The sequence below is a fragment of the Dasypus novemcinctus genome, chromosome 12, assembly GCF_030445035.2.
Source record: "Dasypus novemcinctus isolate mDasNov1 chromosome 12, mDasNov1.1.hap2, whole genome shotgun sequence".
NCBI lineage: Eukaryota > Metazoa > Chordata > Mammalia > Cingulata > Dasypodidae > Dasypus > Dasypus novemcinctus.
Genome location: NC_080684.1, coordinates 101,608,753 through 101,630,510, shown reverse-complemented (window position 1 = coordinate 101,630,510; position 21,758 = coordinate 101,608,753). Strand labels below are relative to the sequence as shown.

General features: G+C 52.8%; 1 protein-coding gene across 1 annotated transcript in view; it reads right to left on the bottom strand.

Moving 5' to 3' along the window:
• Positions 1-1,009: 1,009 nt before the first annotated feature.
• ACO2 (aconitase 2) overlaps positions 1,010-21,758 on the bottom strand; it is a 69,253-nt gene continuing 48,504 nt past the window's right edge. The window contains exons 3-18 of the mRNA XM_058309195.2: positions 19,745-20,003; positions 16,414-16,506; positions 12,091-12,249; positions 11,716-11,866; positions 10,317-10,421; positions 9,241-9,332; positions 7,770-7,875; positions 6,539-6,696; positions 6,272-6,345; positions 5,596-5,707; positions 4,908-5,030; positions 4,537-4,692; positions 3,491-3,682; positions 2,613-2,745; positions 2,004-2,125; positions 1,010-1,516 (exon numbers count right to left, since the gene is read on the bottom strand). Of these exons, the coding sequence (XP_058165178.1) occupies positions 1,382-1,516; positions 2,004-2,125; positions 2,613-2,745; positions 3,491-3,682; positions 4,537-4,692; positions 4,908-5,030; positions 5,596-5,707; positions 6,272-6,345; positions 6,539-6,696; positions 7,770-7,875; positions 9,241-9,332; positions 10,317-10,421; positions 11,716-11,866; positions 12,091-12,249; positions 16,414-16,506; positions 19,745-20,003 (2,170 nt within the window). The 3' untranslated portion in view covers positions 1,010-1,381. The remainder of the gene's footprint in view (positions 1,517-2,003; positions 2,126-2,612; positions 2,746-3,490; positions 3,683-4,536; positions 4,693-4,907; positions 5,031-5,595; positions 5,708-6,271; positions 6,346-6,538; positions 6,697-7,769; positions 7,876-9,240; positions 9,333-10,316; positions 10,422-11,715; positions 11,867-12,090; positions 12,250-16,413; positions 16,507-19,744; positions 20,004-21,758) is intronic.

The following is a 21,758-nucleotide window of genomic DNA, read 5'->3' as shown; positions in this document are numbered from 1 at the left end:
CAGGCCTGAAAAAGAACAGGAGGTCTTGGGAGTTGTGAGAGCTGGGCCTTGGGCTTGCTGAGCATGACAATGTCTTGCAGGGCATGAGGGTAGCCTGGGGTCACTGCCTGGGCTGTGGAGACTGCTGTTTGACCCTTAGGGGCCCTTGCCTTCCCACCTGCACCTGGGGGATGGGGTGGCTCAGACAGCCCTGACCTCAGTCAGACTAGCTGAGTAGGGGTGGCTGCAGGGTTCGCGGCCGAAGGTGATGGGGTGGCTACTGCTGTGCTCCTCTGCCTGACACCCCATGGCACAGGCCGGAGTCCAGGGCCAGCTGCCACGCAGACTGGAACCACGCCAGGAACAGCCCAAGGGTCTGCTGAGGCCCCATGGCCCCGGCAGAGCCAGCAGCCAGCGTGCTGCCAACTCTGCAGAGGTTGGCTGGCTCCTCCTGCCCCTTGGCCCTGACCAGCCTGTTGGGGAGGTCTTGCCTGATCAGGGGACTTCCATGGGATCTGCCCCCCACTTCAGCCCACATGGGGTACCAGCGCATGGAGGTGCTGGGTGGTGTCAGCTGCAGTTAGCCCAGGAAGGAGTGAAAGCAGAACAGCACTCGCCACCTCCTCGCGTTGAAGGGCCTGTCAGCTCCTGGCTGTGACCCTGGCAGAATCACTTTCAGGGTGGCCTCAGCTATCAGATGGGGGCCTGTCTCCCCTCGAGGTGTTTAGAGGGCTGAGGCCATGCCTGACATTTCAGCAGTGCCCAGGACCCGGGGGAAAGGGGAGGCCCCTCCTCGGGGCTTTAGCTGTAGTTGAGCGCTGGGGCTTCGGTGACTCGATAGAGTGGGGAAGGGGCTGCCCTGCAGGGAGAGAGGGCGCTGGGAGGCGGCTCCGGAGAGGCTTCTGCCATGACTGTCTCCCCTGCTGTGGTGACAAGGGTCCATCAGAGGCCTCCAGTGACCTTGCCCGAAGAGACCCTCTCTGGACAGACCCTAGAGCGAGCACCAGCATAAACACCACTCATACGCAGGAACAGTTGCGGACTTTCTTATTTTCTTACAAGAACAAAAGGTTCTCCAGACTTCTTCAGCCACCAGTGAAATGATTAGACAGGAAAAACTTCTTTAAATGGGAGTCTTGTCATCAAAAATAAATACAGTTGCACAGACCTGCTCAAGATGTGAACCAAACAAGATGGAAGGGCAGGGCTGGGGCTGACTTTAAGAACGGCCCCAGCTTTGGGCTGAGGGCGGGCAGGGCAGGAGGAGTGTCTGGTTGTGCCATCTTGGAGCAGGAAGCCACAGCTGGATCCAATCAGTTCTGGTGACACATGGGAACTGCACTTGCAAGTGGCCCCCAAGTTGAGTCGGGGCTGGGTGGGTGGTGGCAGGCAGGTGAGGGCCTCACTGCTGCAGCTCCTTCATCCTGTTCAGAGCGCTGCCAGCCCGGAACCACTCGATCTGGGTCTCATTGAAAGTGTGGTTCAGGAGGATTGTTTCCTGGGTCCCGTTGGGGTGCTTGATGATGCATTTCAGGGGCTGGAGAGAGAGAGGCAGGTGTGGGTGCCAAGTGGCTGAGGCTCTGGGGAGGGAGGCCCTCAGATCTGCTGGTGGTCAGGAAGGAAGGCAGAGAACTGCCCTGGGCCCTTGGAGGGCAGCAGGTAAACCAAGTCCCAGGCCAGGTCTGAGTGGCCATAGGTAAAACCTGAGTGGCTCCCAGACGCCTGGGACCAAGAGGGATCTGCTAGGCTCTTGGCCTCTGAGAGCCAGGCCTGGGCTAATGTGTGGGCAGTGGGGGTCCTGAGCTGGCTCCACCCTCAACTCTAAGTAACTGGACATTACCTCCCTTCTCTGAGGGGTTGCCTGGAGAACTTAAAGGCCTTTCCAAGCTGTAACAAAGGTTCATCATGGGAGGAGCTGTAGGTGTGGAAGGGAAGAGGCTGCCCCTACCCCACCCCTCAGGAGGGCCCGGGGAAGACAGAAGGGCCTGCCCGCCTGCCCTCCCTCCTTTCCTCCCTGCCCTGACCTTGCCGGGGGCAAAGTCCTTCAGGCCCTGGATGGTCAGCTTATCCACGGGGTGGATCTTGTTGTAGTCGGCTGGGTCGGCAAAGGTGAGGGGCAGCAGGCCCTGCTTCTTCAGGTTGGTTTCTGGAAGCCAGAGGGCACATCCAGTCAGCCTCTTCATGTGGGGAGCCTCGCTGCCAAGCCCAGAGAGCTTCCTTTGCTCAATTGGGGCAGGGCTCTGGAGAGGCACCCCGAATCCAGGTACCTGGGACAAACCTGGGGCAGTGATGAGGCCCAGGCCTGCTCCACTCCTGATGACGGGGGGCTTTCCCCTTCATCAGGTGGGCCTTACTCATAGTCACAGTCACAGGAGAAACCCTTTGACCCTGCATCTTTGGTCTTCTAAGCTTGGAAGCAAGCCTGTGCTTCCTGGGGTGAGGAGCGTGGGTTATCGCACTCCAGGCAAGCCTGAGAAGGGGGCGGAGGGCTGATGCCAAGGGGGACGGGGTGGGGGTGACCGCAGGCACGGTGGACACGGCCTGGCAGCCAAGCATACAGGCTCCAGCAGGTTGGGTGGCCTCGGGCTGCCAGTGAGGGGAAGCAGATGGGGCTGGGTGCAGGCTCCACTCACCGTGGATCCTGGCAAAGCTCTTGGTGATGATGGCCCGGCCCCCAAGGTGACGGGGCTCCAGTGCAGCATGCTCCCGGCTTGAGCCCTCGCCGTAGTTCTCATCTCCGACCACCACCCACCTGATGCCATGTTTCTGTCAGGCAAGTGGGAAGTGAAGTTAGGAAGTATCACCCCCCACCGGCCTACTCCCTGGGCACCCTGAGGCTGGCAGGTCATGGGCCCGGAAAGGCCACTGCCCTCCTTGCCTGCTCCCAAGGGCTGGGTAGGGGTCAGAGGTAGATCAGACATGGGCCTGCCTGCAGTGAGTGCAGGCAGATGTGTCCCTGCCACAGGTGCTCAGAACGGAGGCAGACTGGTGGAGGGCCACGGCGGGGGTGTGGAGCCCGGGGCAGGGTGTCCGGGTCACGCCTGCCAGGGCAGGCAGCACTGGTGCTCCAGGGTGGGAGGTTTTGAAAGGGCATTTCAGATGGAGGCAAGTGTGTGAGCCCAAGCTGGAGTGGGGGGAGCCCTGTGAGCCTTCTCAGAGCAGGGAGAGTCCTGCAGTATTGGCCTCTAGAGGTCCCTCCCTCCTGGGCCCGGCCTGGCCTGGGATTCTGCCTGCCTGTTGAGTGTGGGCCTCCTTCCCTTCCTCTCCTTCCTGATCCCTAACCCTCTTCTCAGGGCTGGGGCAGGCGTCTCCTGAGAGTGCTCCTCTCTCCACCCCCTGGGCAGGGCCTCCTAAGCCCAGCTCCTTCCCCTGCCCGGTGGCACCTTAGGCCCAGCCCTGTGAGGTGCTGGGTGAGTGTCACCCTCCTGGCAGTTTCCCTGGGCTTGGTCTCCCTCTGCACGTCCTCCTTCTCCCTGCCACCCAACTCTGTCCCCCACCGACTCTGACCTACCTTGTAGTAGCGGGCGGTGTCGGGGACAGGGCCAAACTCCTGGGTGACAACGTTGCGCACAGAGTTGGCCTTGCCATTTTCAATGTTGATGGCGCCAATGAGCAGGTTGTTGGAGATGTTGTCCAGGTGCCCACGGAACTTGAGCCAGGGGCCAGCGGCCGAGATGTGATCAGTGGTACATTTCCCTTTGACCTTGGGTGGGTAAGCAGAGGCCAGAGGTCAAGCGTGGTCTTTTGAGTGGCAGATGAAAGGAAAAGCCCTCTAGAGACAGACAGCTGGCCCCCATGCCCAGGACTGAGGCACAAGGAAAGAAGCAGGGCAGGCTAAGAGGAGACTCTCAAGCCAAGTGGCTTAGGCAAGGCCATCAGCCACCCCCACAAGGCAGGCCTCAGGCTGCTCAGTGAGACCCCAGGATAGGCTGTGCCCTCCTGGGACAGGATGCTCAGTAGGGGCACAGGCTGGACAGGGAAGGCCCCCTCACCCTTTGCGCCGAGGCTCCCAGCTGAGAGGCCCAGGCTGGAAGACTCATCATGCTGCCTGTGCCCTGAGCACCTGGAGCCAGCCCTCAGCAGGCTGCATAAAGTAATGCCTGATGTGGGCTGGGACGCAGGCCAAGGATGCGGGCCATGTCGTAAAGGCTGGCGTCTGCTCACCCCCACATCCACAAACGGCTGACAGGAGGAATCGGCGACTTCTGGAGCCTCCCTCGCCGAGCCAGAGGTGTGCAGACCTGGTGTGCAAGGCCGCAGGAGCCCTTCCCGTCCTGCCTGGGCCGCACACCCCAGCGGCCGTTAGATGGCCAAGAGCCCCAGAATGCAGCTGGCAGATCCAGCTCTGCCTGGCAGGGGCCGTGGAGAAGAGAGCAGAGGCCCCTGTCCTCTGCAGTCGAATCGCCATTCCTGTCTCATACCTCAATATCGACCCTGCCCTCTACCTGTGCCTGGGTGCATGGCAGGGAGCAGCAGTTCCACAGCCCTTCCTGAAGATGGGGGAACCTGGGCCACCTGGCTGGGCAGGCTGTTTGGGCCTGTCCCCACACTGCCCACCTTGATGAGGATCTGCAGGTCCTCCAGGTCTTTGCCGTCCCACTTGTCAAAAGGCTCCAGGAGCTGCAGGCGCTGGCTGGTGGGGCTCACGTCCACCCGCTGCCCGCTGCTGTCCTTGGGGGGATGCTGGTAGGTGTCCTGCCCAGGGTCGAACTCCTGCAGCAGGGGACAGGGGCAGACTGGGTGCAGAGTCCTCAGTCTCCATGAGGACAGGCTCTTGTAGGAGGCAAGTCCCCTGCACCTCTCCCAGGTGCTTCATTCTCACTTCTAACAAGTGTACAGGAGGGGCTGGGCGAGATGCTGGGCCCTATTCCTGGGAGTTGGGAAGGAAGTGCCTTGGCCATGCAACAAGCAGCAGTGGCCCTGCTCACCGCGTGAGGAAGCTCATCTGCATCTGGAGCCTCCAGTTTGAACTTCTTGCCATCCTTGCCTGTCAGGAAGTCAGTCTCTGGGTTGAACTTGAGGGTGCCGGCAATGGCCAGGGCTGTGACTATCTGAAATGGAGGTGGCAGTTTGTTGGTTAGCACCAAATACCATCTGGTGTCAGCTCCAACAGAAGCCTACATTGCAACTGAGAATGGGGCCCAGGAAATTTCCAAGTTCTCAGAAACCAGAGATGTAGGAGTATCTTTATGACCTTGAGCCATTTAAGGGCAAGTCCAGCTTCTACCTCACTCGCTAGCTGGCCCTGCACCTCAGACACAGGGGATCTCTGTGGTAGCAGGGCCAGCACTGCTTTACTCAGCGTTCCTCCTCCCCACGCACAGGTGTACCAGACAGAGCACAGGAAAGAGGGGCAACAACCTGGACCAGGAGAGGCCCAGCACCCTGGGAGGCCCCAGCCAAGGTGCAGCTGCACCAGGGAGTAGGCACTTGGGCTGGGGAAGGCCTGTGGCTCTTGGGTTTTGCTTGGACAACTTGCCCTTGATGCCAGTGCCCCCTCAGCTGCCTGGATGGCCAGGTGCTCTTGCCACAAGGCCCATCTCTTATCTCACCTGACCCACCAGGAGCAGGGCCCAGAGGCAGCCCTAGGCTAGTGCCAGGGCGGGTGAGTCTCACCTCAGGGGATGTGACGAAGGCATGGGTCTCAGGGTTCGCATCATTGCGGCCTGTGAAGTTCCTGTTGTAGGAAGTGACGATGGTGTTCTTCTCCCCCTTCTTGATGTCCTTCCTGCCAGGTCAGAGGGGACAGGGTTTAGGGATGTCTGGTCTTGTCACCTGGCCTTTCTAGAGCACTGCACGTGCCTAATTTATGACGGGAGGGAGAAATAAATGGAAGGACCACCAAAAAGTGCCTCCTCCCTGGGACTCACAGTACAGAGCAAGAGGTTTGGAACCTCAGGGATCACGGAGGCTTGCCTGAAGCCACACATAAGCAGAGGCAGAGCCCAGTTTAGGGCCTACGCTTCCTGCAGGGCTATAGCCTCCTTTCAAGCAGCTTCTCACCCATAGACCCTGGCTGAGTCCGTTAGCCTGAGGTCTCTTTGGCTCTTTTCCTGACAGTCCTGGCTTCAGCCAAGGGACCACTCGCTCAGTGCCTGTCTAGGCCTCTTCCTCTTTACTTCCAGTCCAAATTTCAAGTCCTACCTGGAAAAATCTTCAAATGAGCAAAAGTCCCTGAAGCTAGAGGCCTGGGATTTGAGTCTCTTCCCCCCAGTCCAAAAATGTCTCCCCCAAAATCTGGGGTCCATACCCCAGGACACGGGGCTGTCCTATCCAAAGAGGCACCTCTCACCTGTCCCACTGGCCAATGCAGGGACCACAGGCATTGGCCAGAACGATGCCGCCCACGTCCCGCAGAACCTGTGCCTGCAGAGGAGAGGAGACAGGCCTGTGAGGGGTAGGCAGGTGGCTGGTGGGAGCTCCTGGTGGTCCAGGAGCTCAAGGGGTGAGGAGCTGCACTGGAAACCTAGGGCAGCTGCTGTGGCTTATTCTGCCCTGAAGTTGTATCACTCGAGTGTGGGGTGGGGGAAGCCAGGGGCTAGAACACTTGGGAACTCACGTAGCCATCGCGCTCAATGGTGGCGCGGATCTGTTCAGAGCCTGGCGTGATGGTGAACTGGGACTTGCACTTGAGTCCGTGGGCCAGTGCCTGCTTGGCCACAGCTGCTGAGCGTCCCATGTCCTCATAGCTCGAGTTGGTGCAGCTGCCGATCAGCCCTGGTGCATTGTGGGTGCAGGGGTAAGAGGTCAGGAAGAGACCGTGACTGGAGGTCTCCACCTGACCTCAAAATTTCTAGACCTGGGTCAGAAAAGTTCAACAGTATAAGGCCAAAGATGGTTTTTAACAGAAAAACCTGGAAGCAGTTGAAATATCCAGCAATAAAGGACCCAGCCATTGGAGGGGAGTTGATGTAGCCATTAAACACAACCCTGACCACATATATAAGAGTCTGACCCATTTCTACCAAAATATCATGTACACATGTGTGCACAACAGCAAGATGCCAGGGGGGCAGGAGGTTATCTTTCTTTTATACTTTTCAATATTCTATAATTTTTTATTTTATAATCAGAGGGAAAAAGTTATTTTTAAGTTTATCAGTTATTCAGAAAGTCAGTTAAAACTGGATGACATTACATTGTGTAGCTATCAAGAGAATCTCTTATTGTGACTTGTTTCCTAATTACTAAACCACCAAAGGCATTTCTTTAAATTTACATCAACTAATAAGAATGAACCCTTATTATGGAGCAATTACTTGATGCCCAACACTGTAGAAAGCGCTTTTCAAATGCTAACTCATTCACTCCTCCCAACAACTTTGAAGGTAAGTATGACTACTATCTCCACTTTATAGATGGGCAGCCGGGGCACGGAGGTTAATAACTTGCTCAAGATCACAAAGCCATTAAGTGGCCTAGCCAGGATTCAAACCCAGGCTGGGCAGCTGGCTCCAGGGCCTATGCTCGTGGCGGCAACACTGTTCTGCTCCCTAATGTGCTGGCCTTCTCACACTGACAGGCCAGTGTGTTTGTGTATGTAAGGTCTGTGTAACGGCGTGCGTCTAGAGCTTGTTTCTGGCTGGAGGGATGAAATTCTTGCTTGTCAGTGAACACATACTTTTCACCCTAAGAAAAACTAATTTACAAAAAAGCCATAAAAAAAAAAAAGACTATTGTGGGAAGTGCCTGCTTTAGAGGTGCCACGTGGTCAGCAGAGGGACCCTCTACAGACCGAGTGCACTAGCCCTGACCCCTTAGCGAAACTGACCGGGGTGGGAGGCACTCACCCACTCGGATGTCCAGAGGCCATCCTTCCTTCTCTGCCACAGTACCCACTTCTGCCACGGGGTGGGCCAGGTCGGGGGTGAAGGGCCCATTGATATGTGGCTTCAACTGAAAAACACAAAGATACGAGGAGTATAAAGAGAGCAGAGAGAACAAATCTTGGCATGCAGACACCCTCACCAAGGCCCAGAGGCCCTGGGCAGCCAGGCCCTGTTCTCCTGGGTCCAGCCTTACCACCTGAGCACACCTCCAGTAGGCACCAGGGGCACCAGCTCCTGGAATCCCCCAGCCCTGCACCTGGCCCACTGGCCAATGCAGGGGCCACAGGCAGGAGGAGACACCGGAGCTCAGAAGTGACTGCCTTGATCAAGGGCACAGAGCTAGATGGCAGAGGCATGGAATGACTCAAGGTTCATCATCTTGACGCATGACAGTTGCCTTCAGAATTTTGTAACAAAAACTTACTTTAGGTCAAATGCTTCACATGTGATGATTCTTATTAATATAAAGCACTCAAATTATATACTTGAAAGCAGTAAAAATGGAAAATTCTGGGTTGTATATATGCTACCACAATAAAAAATTAAAAAAAAAAAAAGATATCAGTAGGTACTTACTATGGGGGAAGGGTGAGAACTGACTGGAAGGGAATAAATGAAACTTATTGGAGTGATTGAAATATATCTTACTGAGAGTGGTAGATGAAGCACAGATAAGATTTATCAAAATTCATCAAACTGCACATTTAAGATGTCAATTCACTGGAAATTTTCTCAGAAAAATAAAGAGGCAAAAAAAACAATGCACTCAGCAAAATGGCACTCAGTCACACAGTTTGCACTCCATAAATATTAGCAATTATCATATGAATTAACTCCTTTAATTCCCATGACCTTCTCACGTTTTGCAGTTGACATCAGAATGAGAAATTAAATATCTTGCCCAAGGTCATATAGCTTAAGTGGCAGAACCGGGATTTGAACCCATGCAGACCGGCTTCAGGGCCTAACCCCTCGGCCATTCAGCTCTACTGGCTCTCTTTCTCCATCCTGCCTTTCCTCTGGCAATGTGAATGCCCGCTCTGGCCTTTCGGTCTCAGGCTGCCAAGGCCTGCTCAGGCTTTGGAATCTCAGGTGTTGCCCTTGGTGCAGGCCTAGGAGCTCTGACATCAAAGCAATCTCTCTAGGGCAAAATGCTGGCTTTTGCAAAAGCTGTTATTGGGACAAACAGATGCGCAGTGTTGTAACCATTCATCTCCATTTCCAACCACCCTCCAGTTTATTTGAAGTTTAATTCAGGCAACAGTTTGCAAGGGAATCAGGACATCAAAGGCCCAAGGGCTCTCCTGGTTGTGTGCGTAGGGACCCGCAATGGCTCTCCCCAATGCCAAGAACACAGAAGCTACTAGAAGCCAATAGATGGGACTGAACTTCCCACCCTCAGAAATTCCTTCGGCCCAATTCCCTTCCTTACCTCATTGAGGTTAATTTCAATCAGTTGGTCATAATGGCAGCCAGGGTCAGGTACCAAGTGGTCCTTGAATTCCTCAGCTATACTGGCAATGTCTGAAATTAACAAGGGCAGGGACTGATGTGTGCACAACAAAACCTGGGCTACCCGTCCAGCCAGCAGTTACCCAGAATGCCGGGTTCTAGGTACTACCCGGGCAAATGAAGGAACAAAACAAATAGCACAGAACGCTGTCCCTGCCCTCCAGAAGCCTGCAATCTAGCCCAGGAACTATCAGTGAACTGAAAGTTACAACAGGATATCCAAGAGACACACAGAAACATGGGGACCGAGAGAAGCTCCAGCCTTGAGGTCCAGAGTCAGGAAAGACTTCCTGGAAGAGACCAGAGGAGATGAGTAGGTGAAGAAGCTACTCAGTAAGAAAGGGAGGGAAAGGCCTTCCAGATAGCAATTCATGTGCTCAGAAGCTGGAAGCAAACTGACGAGTGCTCATCTTGGCCCCTGGCCTCTAGCTCCACCCAACCAGCCAACCATGCCTCCTACAGGCCCCATTCCCAGCTCTGAGCCTCAAAGAAGCCAAGAACTCAGGGAGGTCCACAGAGGAGTCTGCGAAGGTGGTTCTTGTTCCCAATGTTTTCCCTTCTTTCACAGGTATGGCAGGAATTATTTATGAACAATAGATCTGTGTAATTTCTGGGATTTCCTGTAGGGGGCACCAGGGACCAGGCCAAGAAAAACCTGTAGGCAGACATCCTCCCAGGTCAAACTCAAATTCTAATCCTGAAGCAGGGATATCTCAAAATTAAATGCCATGCCTCTTCAAGAAGCTCATGAAAATGACAAGACACCCTACTCAGAAACAATTACCCTTAAGTATCACTAAAGGATGGGGTGGGGGAGGGGAAGTGAGGAAGAAACAACAGCACATAACATTTGGTGACACACATAACTTTTCAGAGGGGCTTCTCAGAACCTCTGCACTGGTCTGGAGACAGCAGGATAAGGACAGTGTTGCTCAGGGGTGTCCCAGGGAGGAGCCTGTAACACGACTGCCTGGTCCCACCACCCTGCAGGCTCACCTGCCCGGCCTGTCTTGTTCAGGTATTTCTTCATCCTGTTGTTGTAAGGAAAGACTGAAGTGGTGGCCCCAATTTCGGCGCCCATGTTGCAGATTGTCGCCATGCCTGCAGGGAAAGAGCCGTGGGGAGCTGAGCAGCTGGGCATAGGCCCCACACACCGGCTGGATGTTTACGTGCATCTGCACCAGGGAGCTGGCCTCGTTTCTTCTCAAGCTCACAGGGCTAGACAAGGGGCAAGGGGCAGTGAAGGGATGGCAAGGGGAACAGAGCTCAGGGTCCCGGCTCTCAGAGCAGCTGCTGGGTAGAGTGAAGAGAATACCAAGATTCGGCCCACAAGCTAAGTGCTAGTCCCGGCTGGACTGCCTGCTTGGCCGATGGACAGGCACTGTAAGGATAACTGCCTGGTCAGACACTGCCCAATTGGTACAAGCGTCCATTCTGCAGGGGAACTGGCTCAGAGAGGTTCAAGGTGGTGCCGTGACACACAGGTGCTGGCTGTCATGTGCAGCTCCGCCTGGCTTGTATCCAGGCCTGCCCTCTTTTAGCCACGCCATGCACTGTGTGGAAATGTTTCTGGGTCTCAGGTTCTGCAGCAGTAAGTCTGGAACAATATCAGGATGGCTGCCTCTGGGGGTTGCTAGGACATGGGTATGTGCTTGGTACCAACTTCCCAACTGAGCTGTTCAACGACAGAAAGGGTTGTCTGAAAGAGCAAGCCCCATCAACAGAGCGGCGGGATGGAAGGGTAGTTGAACAACAGCTCTGTGGCTACTGTGCAGCTGAGGCAGGCACCTGGGCAAGTCTGGAGTAGACCACCTCTAAAGCTTGTTCTAAGTCCCCCTGGATTTCCAGGGGCCGGCATTGAGGCCAGGTCACCAGGAGCGATGGGTAGAAGGGGGCTGGCTCCTAACTAGTCTTGGAAGCTAAGGGGGCTCCTAAAATTGTTAATCCAAGGGAAGTAAATGAGGCTCAACCTCCAGCCAAGGGAAGATGTGGGGACGAAGCTGCTTTGTGAATGAAGCCCTGAATCTGAATCCCCACTCCCGCCTCCACCTCCATCCTTTCTGGGTATTTCATCTGGATCACCCAAGGCAGGCCTTGGAGCCCTGTTGGCTTGGCCCTAACTCTGTGTGGCCAGAGGGAAGTACATGCCATCCCTGAGAGAGGACCCTGATCTCCTTATCTGCTTAACGTGGGACCTGGATTAGACAATCTCTAGAGGTGTCTCCAACCTCCCCTCAACCTCCAAGGGCCCATGACAAGCAATGAATTTCCTAGGCAGCCAGGGGGTCTATCCCAAGCCCCCAACCTGACTGGAGAGACCGTCAGGGCAAAGCCATTCATGGTGCCTACTGCTCAACGCAGGCTGAGGGCCACGTCCCGTGGCACCCGTCCTCACCAGTGCAGGAGATGGAGTCTACTCCAGGCCCATGGTACTCCACAATGGCACCTGTGCCACCTTTCACCGTGAGGATGCCCGCCACCTTCAGGATCACATCTTTAGGAGAGGTCCAGCCGGAGAGCGTGCCTGTCAGCTTCACACCGATTACCTGAACAGGTGGGCGAGACGGCAGTTACAGGCCCCGTGGGCCATGTTCCAACTAGGAGGTCTAGGAAGCTTTCTTGCTGGAATTCTCATTTCTGCTTGCTTATCCTTACCTCCCTCCCAAAGATTTGAGTCCCTCATCCCTTTCCAATCTCATTGTCTCCCACTCATTACCCCATCCCTATCTCCCTGTGGTCACCCAAAAACAAGTCCTTCCCCACCCCTCACCTTGGGGCACTTCAGCTCCCAGGCGATCCCAGCCATGACGTCCACTGCATCAGCACCTCCGACTCCAATGCAGATGCCCCCCAGGCCACCCCCATTGGGGGTATGGGAGTCAGTGCCAATCAAAAGAACTCCAGGGTATGCATAGTTTTCCAGAATGATCTGAAAAAGAATCCAAGATCTTAAATTTAAAAGCCCTCATCAGTAAATGGAGATAGGGCCCCAAAGGGGCCTGAAAAGCTGCCCCCCACAGGCTCTGGGCAACAAGTGGCCTGGGCTCATCATCAGCTCTGTTGCTTCTTGACTGCTGGACTTGGGCCTGTAAAGGTCTTGCTGTGCCTCAGTTTCCTCATTGTGGCACAGGAATAAGAACGCCTCTACCACCTCAACCCCAGCATTGTGGCATGACCCAGATGAGCTCGAACAGAAGAATGTGGTCTGTGATAAGCCGAGGAACAAAGGTGCCCATGGTAAGACACTCCCTACAACCTCGCGTGGTGGCCTGCACAGGGTCTGGGGTATGCCTGCTGGTGTCTCATGAGGACAGACAATTCTTTCAGGAACAGGCTCTAGCCCCCACCAAACACCTAAGAAAGTGCTGGGCACCCAGCAGAAACACAATGGCCATGAGCTTTCCACTGCTGAACTTGGGTACAGATAGTTTTTTTTTAAAGATTTTTTATTTATTCCCCCCACCCCCCAGTTGTCTGCTCTCTGTGTCCACTCGCTGTGTGTTCTTCTGTGACGACTTCTATCCTTACCAGCAGCATCGGGAATCTGTGTTTCTTTTTGTTGCGTCATCTTGCTGTGTCAGCTCTCCCTGTGTGCGGCGCCATTCTTGGACAGGCTGCACTTTCTTTCGCTCTGGGTGGCTCTCCTTAGGGGACGCACTCCTTGCGCATGGAGCTCCCCTACACGGGGGACACCCCTGCGTGGCACGGCACTCCCTGCACGCATCAGCACTGCGCATGGGCCAGCACCACATGGGTCAAGGAGGCCCGGCGTTTGAACTGCGGACCTCCCATGTGGTAGGCAGACGCCCTATCCATTGGGCCAAGTCCACTTCCCTCAAGTACAGATAAAGCTGCCTCCAACCTCAGCATTCTGGAGGCAGCTCTGGGAATTGCAGTGACTTGTTTAGTCACACAAAACATAAGTGACAGAGCCCACCCATGAACCCAGCTCTTTTAGTCCTCAAAGCCCATGGATTTTCTACTCTGCCTGCTGCTTCTGAGAGGTGCCAAGAAGGAAAGGTGCAGCTATTGCTGCTCCCCGTTGCCAGTCTCTGTGCTCCCCGGCCCTGGGACACCAACACTACCTTGGTGCACACTCCCCCAAGCCGGCTCAGGACATGTAAGAGAAAGCGAACCCTTAGAGAAGTTCCTGGACACCCAAGACAGGGCCTCCAGCTCACTAGCGTGGGCCCCTCTCCACCTGGGTAGCTGGTGTCTTAGGAGGTAGGAAGTCAGGTTCATGAACTCATACTATTCCACTTCATCACTTTCCCTACATCACAAGAAGTCAGGCTACGGTGTTTCCTTCACTGGTACGTTCCTCTTAGCTGGAGAGGCATGGGCAGTGAGCATTTCCCGTAAAACATTTGCTAGGAAAGGCAGTGGCGGTACAGGGTGAGCTCCCACAGTGCGGCCCTGCCTGCCTGCCAGGCACTGAGGGCTGTGGACACTGCTGGGACAGCCCTGAGCCAGGAGTCCCATGACTGCTGCCTACTAGTAGTTGTGGGACCTTGGGCAAGCCACTTCACCTCTCCAAGCCTTGGTTTCCTCGTCTATAAAAAATAGCTAACAGTGCCCACCTCACTGGATTATTGTGATCACTAAATGAGATCATGGATATTAAGCATGGAATAATGCCTATTAAAGAGCCTGAGTTCACAATTTCAATAACTTATTATTCATCTAGATCCTTTAGCTGAGGATTGGCTGCTCATCTGTCAGGTGCTATTATGCTCCCACCCACGTGGATAAGAACAAATGAGATCACAGAAGTAAAAAGCTCTAGAAATCGCCACGAGCATCAAAGGGTGGGCAGGCCCCTCGAATGCTGCAGAAACCACAGAGCCCTGGCCTCAGGCGAAGCATCTGCCCAGCACACCCTGCCAGGCGTGAGGGGTCTCTCGAGGGCTCTCCCCTCTAGGGGATGTTTCTTCACTGGTGTGCAGTAGCCAGCTGGGAGGACGAGGCCAACACTGAGGAAATCCCTCACAAACTCCTGACAAGGACACTGCTTAACAGCTTCACTTCTCCAGCCCTCACTTGCCTCAGCCACTAGTGATGTTAGACTAGTCACCACTAAAGCTCCTCCAGGTTGTAAGAGTCTGATCCATGAAGACCAAACATAGAATTCAGTGTGGCCTCCACCGGGCAGGTGGCAAGTGTGCTCTGCACTTAGGGGGGAACTTAGAGCAGGCCCAAGGACTGCCCAGAGCACCATGAGGAAGCTAGTTCTGAAAGCAGCTTCACCAGCCTGCTGGATATAACCAAGCAGAAGGGGGTGAGGATAAGGGGAGAGGTGTATTTTAGACCAGGCCTAACATTTAGAACATAAAACTAGAAATTCGGTCATCCCTACACACACACACGCACACATTCACACTGAGGCCCTCACTCTGTGCCAAGCCTGCCTGGTGCTCACAGCACGAGAGGATTATATAAGACCCAGTGCCTGTCCCCACAGACAGAGAAGGAAGGCCCCCAAGTGCTGGGCCCAGGGGACGGCCAGGGGGCCTTCAAAGAGGTAATCAGAAGCTGCAACATGGAGCAGGATCTGCCAGGCCAACCAGGGACAGGGCACTTGAGGAAGAGGTAAGGCTTGATTTGGAGATGGTGAATTAAAGCTGATGATGGCCTGAGAGCATTGGGGAGATTTCTCTGACAGCTGGAAGAAAGGTAATGTGCACAGCACTCATATGATCCCTGAGATTCCTTTCTTTAAGGAACAAATATATCAGGCTGTACACTTAGCTGGTGGCCAGTGGCAGGTGTGAGCTGCCACCACTCACAGCCCCAAACTCTGGCTCAGGAGACACCTAAAAGGCCTGGCCTTTTTAGTAGAGGCTAAATGGGGACCCCTGGATTAGGGTGCCCTTCATCACAACAGGCTGGTCCCACCTGACTCCTAACCTTGCCATAGAGAGATGCTTTCTGGCTGCCAGAGGCTGCTGTGGCCTGCCATTCCCAGGAGCCCTTCCTGGCAAGGGTGATGGCTGAAAGGGCAGAGCGGTGATCCATCGGCTCTAGTTTCTAGTTTCAGAGGGGGCAATGCTGGGAGCCCACACAGGATAGGATTACAGCCTGACTCAGCCAGTTCTAGAAAGAGGTCTGGAGGCAAGGCCAGGAAGGAGGTAGAGATATAAAGGTCACCTTGGAAAGGTGCAGAGGCAGGTTTCATACAGACAGGACAGACAGCAAACAGGCCGAGCACAGAGCAGCGCACCTTCCACAGCCCAGGTCAGTGGTCCTTACCAGGCACCCTTGATGACATCTTTCCGGAGACAGACACACATACTCGCACTAACAGAGAGAAAACTGTCTACCCAAAGGACGACCGACCTTGGGGAGGCCCCAGAAGAAGAGGCCCTGGGTGACATGGCCACATCCCCTATGGTGCCTCCCTGTTACAGAACACTAAAAGGAGGAGGGGCGCCCTGGGCACTGACATGGGAAGAACACACGAGTAGTGGGAGGCCACCTGTGAAGGCACTGGACTCTGGGGCCAGCTGCCTAGACACAAACCCAGGCTCTACAGTTAGCCAGATGGGGGTTCCGAGAATCAACTTTCTCTGTGCCTTGGTTTCCTCATTTGTAAGGTGTGGATAATGAAACCACCGAGCTCACAGGGCTGTGGGGAGCAGGGAGGAGTTAAAATTCTAAGCACTCAGTGCAGCGCCTGGCACACAGTACCTGCTCATCAAATGTTGACTGTCACTGTTATTAAAATGAAAAAGGCAAGCTGTAGACTGGTATATGCAACAAGGTAACACTTATGGAAAAAAGTAAAGCCAAAAATACTACAATGCTGTATATTATCGGGAGATAAGTGATGCTTGTACACATGTTTAGAAGGTATGGAAGGAAACACACAAAACTTAAAATGCTGGTTACTTGAGGTGGGATGGTCAAAGCAGGCTATTTTAACTTTTTACATGGAGAAGAACCATGTATAACTTGACATACTGAAAATCAGTGAGAAGATGGAGGAGGAGGAACCAGAGTGCTGACTGAAATTTAGCACAATTCCCCTTCAGCCCTCCTGAGTCTCAACTTGACCCTCCCCTGCCCAAGAAGGGCAGGCCAAGCCCTGCTTTACCTGGTGGATGATTCCGGATCCAGGCCTCCAGAAGCCTACACCATACTTGGCACCTGCAGTTGCCAGGAAATTGTACACTTCCTGGTTTATGTCCTGTTGAGATCAATCAATAACCAGAGCATGAGTAACAGAGCAGCATCTGGGACGACCCTTGCTCCTGTCCTCTTCCGTCCACCCCACCTCCCCTATGATTCCAAAATGCTGACACTGTGAAGACAGGGGCCCTCTCAGAGGACTTCTAAAAATAACTGCAAAAGGCTTGGCTGCTGGCCCAGTCTCAGCTGGCAGGCCTGGGGAAAAGGCAAGGAGCAGCGGCAGAACCCTACCTGGCCTGGTGGTGGGTGGAAGTGGAGGTCAGAAACAAGTGTCTGCCCTGCCCAGGTCTCTGGGTCTTACTTTCCTTATCTGTAGAAGGAGCTGGGCTAAAAAATCTGCAAAGGTCCCCTGGCACTCAGGTCCTTCAGCCAAGTCCAGGGACCAGGGGCATACCGTCAGAAGATTGTCCGACTAGGACACAGTGTTGGGGGAGGGGGAATGTCCCAGTGGCACAGTGTGATGGAGGGGACACCCAGGTTCCACCGCTCACCTGTGAGCTGCTTCCCATCCAAGGCCCAGATGCCTCGTCTATAACAATGGCTGACAGTCACTGAGTGCCCACTCTGAAAATGGCATCATGCTAAACATGCTCACAACTCACCCCACGAGGGCAGGAGGGATTGTCATCAAGCCTATCTAACAGATGCAAAAAGCAGCTCAGAAAGGTGACATAATTGGCTGGAGGTCCCAGAGTTAAACAGAAGAACCAGGGTTTGAAAGCATTCTAATGAATGAATGTGAGAAATACACTCTTAACATGAAAATAAAACTACCTCTCTTAGAGGGAGAAAGAAATGAGATATATCTGAGAGAGCACACAGACCAGTATCTGGCACATAATAGGTCTCAATATTTGGTGGTATGTTTGATGGGCTCCAAAGGAAAGATCTGGGCAATGGACAAACTGTTCTGAAACAGGTTTCAAGATCAAATGATGGGATGAGCTATACCCACTCTGCCAAGAATTTCAGGCAGCTACCTCAGGAGGTAGAAAAAGTTCCCCGCCATCACTGAAGTGAGGCCAGGGTTTATGTGGAAGACATGATACGTCCCTGGACAAGTGAGATCCCAATGACAAAAGGAATGGGACCGTGGTGAACCGCATGGAGTCCCAGAGGACCCAGGAATGAGGCTTGCCAGCATCTGGGCACAGAAGAGCCGTGCTCCATGGCAGAGGGTCACGATCAGCACCCGTAAGCTCTTGATCAAACACCCTTAGAAACATTCAATCCCCTTCCTCTCAAATTCCAGACCAACCAGACATCCTTCTGAGGGCCCATTTGGTTCCCCCAAGAGAACAGCAGGCAAAATCTTGGGTCCCCAGAGCAGTCTCCTTCCAGTTAATAATTCACATACTGGCTTTTTCATTTACAAGCCAGTCACTTGTGGAATGGGTAAGGAGGGCAGGAGGCTGGTGGTGGTGTCTGGGCACATGTGCTCATGGGTCCGTGCACGTGGGGAGGCAGGGGGTGAAGCAGGTTACAGTAGAGTTTCCACCTGGAGCTCAGTGGGACCCCTCTCTGGTGGTCTGTGTGACTCTGGACAGGCTGCTCTGTCTCTCTGGGCCCCAGGCAGAAATAGAAGGACCCCTCACAAATGCCTCTAAGTGTGGCCACATTCCTTCCTCCTCCTAGGATGATGCCCACAGCCTCACCAGAGCCCTCAGGGCCCCGCCCCCCCAGCCTCGGACCTCTGTCTCACACACCGGGCTCTAGCCACACAGGCCTCTTTCACTTCCCCAACTGCATCAGGTTTCCTCCAGACTCGGGGTCTTGGCACACACTATTCTTTCTGCCTAGAATATTCTCCCAGTTAATGCCAACTTATTTGTTCAGGTCTCAACTTACAAGTCACATCCTCAGAGAACCTTCCCTTTCCCTCCCAAATCTAAAGTAGGCCCCCTTGTTACACTTTCACAGAGCCCTGCATTTTCTCCTTAAAACACAGATCCAAATTTACAGTGACCTATTTATCTGTGTTCCTGTTTAGCATCTGACTCCCTACGGGACTCTAAGACTGGTGAAGGCAGGGACCCTGTTTTCCCACACCCAGCACAGTGCCCAGTCTATAATGAGTGCACCTATGATTCTGTGACTCTCCTCCCCAAAAGATGATTTAATGTAGACTCTGAGCCCATAAAGTAGGGGGAGGGCCAAACCCTGAAGGGTAGTGACCCTGCTATGGGCAGTCGCCCCCAGGTACCCTGACCCTGGCCCTGCAGGAGCCCCCAGTACTGGTCCCACTACCACTGATGCCAACATGGGAACTGCCAGCCAGCAGGCTGGGCTCTCCTTTCAGGGAGTTGTAGCCAGGAAATAAACCAGTGAGCCAGGGTGGGAAGAAAGGGCTGGAATGAGAACGCTGCCCCGAGTGTTTCCCAGGGTCTGAGAGGCTCTTTGAGTTGTGCTGGCCCTGGGAGACAGAGCACTTTCAAGTGCATGTCCCCCTCTGGCCCAGCCAGGCTGCAACCCTGCCAGCATTCAGCGCCTGCCAACAGTCCCCCCACAAGGGGCGCCCACTCCCTCCACCCTCTGCGGAGGCCCAGGGCTGCTGGCGACCTGCTGTTGCCAAGAGCAGGCACACTCAAAGCACCACGAAAGCAGAGACTGGGGCTGGGAGCAGGGACTTGGTTTGGTTAGGAAGAGCAGAAAACCTTCAGGGTGGCAAACCACCACCTCTGTCTAGCTAAGCAAAACTCGCAAAAGACGAAAGGCCCCCAAAAGGTCAGTTAGCAAGACAGCATGAGAGTGGGAGCTGGGGTCAGGGAGCAGCCCTAATCCTGCCCCCACAGAGTTGTGAGACTTGGCTGTTATGGTGCCTTGGGCACTGCAAATTCAGGATTTGCAGACCAGGAGGGGGCGACAAGAGAAGCCTGAGTGAGCACACACTTGAAGCTGGCACAGATGCACCCACACTGCTGCTGGGAAGAACAGGAAATCTAAACCACCCTCTCAAGAGCCACTGGCTATATGAACCAAGAACTGTATATCCATATCATTTTTCACTATAACAGAAAAAGGGCCAGAAAAAAATCATTAGTGTGGGATGATTTTCATCTTCTTTTCTACTGTATTTTCTTACATCTTCACAATGAGCAAAAGGTATTTCTTAATTAGAAAAGGGCAAAATCAATTAAAAAAAAAAAAAGACTATTCCAAAGAGACTACTGGGATTTGGAGGTGATGCCTTGGGACCTCACATCCACTCGCCCCTACCAGCACCCCCTTCAGCTCACCTTGGCCCGGCGCAGGTCTTTCTCACCCCCAAGCTGGGCCTCAATCAGGTGGTCGCAGTGGATGGTGGATGGCACGGCCACCTTGGGCAGCCCGCTGCTGATGAACTGCAGCATTGCCATCTGGGCCGTGGCATCCTGCATGGCCACACGGTCAGGCCGCAGCCGCAGGTATGTCTTGCCCCGCTCAATCTCCTGGTTGGCTGGGTCATCCAGATGTCCATAAATGATCTTCTCTGAGAGGGTCAGAGGCCGATTCAATCTGGTAGGAGAGAGAAGGGGTTGTGTGGTACCAGCACAACACCCTGCCTGCCCACAGCCACTCCACCTCAGTCCACAAGGCAGCCTTGACAGTGGCCAGGAAGAGGGGACCGGGCACGGAAGGACTGCAAGCTCCTAGTGGGTGGGAATGACTTGGCCCTGTCCACTGCAGGACCTCCAGCACAACGGCGCAGTTCTTGGTGCTACATAATGATTTGATGGCTCAGTGGACAACATCACAAGAGGTAAGAGATAGCAAGGGTTTCTGTTTGTTTGTCTGTTTAAAAGCAGTTTTATTGAGATGTATTCACATACCATACAATCCATCCAAAGTGTACAATCAACGGCTTTGAGTATAATCACAATGTTGTACACTCACCACCACAAAAATTTTTAAAACAATTTCATTACTCCAAAAAAAAACTCCACACCCCTTAGCAGTCATCTCTTGATCCCTCTATCCTTCCCCAGCCCCACATAACCACTAATCTAATTCCATCTTTATAAATTGATTTATATTTACATTTTACATAAATGGAATCATATATGTAGTATTTTATGTCTGATTTCTTTCACTTAGTATGTTTTTCTCCTTTTGCCTGATATTAACATCTTATAACATTAACATACATTTATTCAGTTTCAAAGAAAACCAGTCTTAGATATGCAATATTACCCATATTCATATTTCATGTGAGGTTTCACTATGCTATACAGTCCCATGTTACATTTTTTAGCTTTTCTTCTAATAACATTTATCTCTAGACTTGCCCTTTCAATCACTGTCATACCCATATGCACTGTTAGTTACAAACATGTTGTGCTTTCACCTTTTCTATTCATTTCCAAAGATTAACAAACAACCTTTTTAGCAATTCTACACAGATTAATCCTCAGCTTTCTATTCTCTAACCTCATTCTATTTTCTGGTGACCTATATTCTAGTTATTAACTCCATGAGTTTACACAATATATTTAGTGCATAATAGCAAAATCATACCATATTTGTCCCTTTGTGTGTCTGTCTGGCTTCACTCAACATAATGTCCTCCAGGTTCATTCTTGTTGTCATATGCTTTGTGACTTCTTCTTACAGCTGCGTAATATTTCATCATGTGTACACACAATTTGTTTATCCATTCATCATCTGATAAACACTTGTTTTGTTTCCATCTTTTGACAATCATGAATAATGTCGTTATGAACATTAGTGTGCAGGTGTCTGTTCGTGTCACTGCTCTCAGTTCTTCGGGGTATATACCCAGTAGTGGTACTGCAGGGTCACGTGGCAAGTCTATATTCAACTTCTTTAGGAACTGCCAAACAGTTCTCCGAAATGGCTGTACCATTCTACATTCCCACCAACAGCAAATAAGTGTTCCTATCTCTCCACATCCTCTCCAACACTTGAAGTTCTCTATCTTTTTCATAATGGTCACTCTTAATAGTTGTGAAATTATATCTCACCATAGCTTTGATTTGCATTTCTCTAATCACTAGTGACACTGAACAATTTTTCATGTGTTTTCCTTTCATTTGTATTTCTTCTTTGGACAACTGTCTATTCAAATCTTTTGCCCATTTTTAAAATCAGGTCCTTTGTCTTTTTATTGTTGAATTGTAGAATCTCTTTTTATATCATGGATATTAAACCCTTATCACATAGGTGATTTCCAAATATTTTTTCCCATTGAGTCAGCTGCCTTTTCACCTTTTTTTGAAGTGCAAAGTGTTTAATTTTGAGGAGGTCCCATTT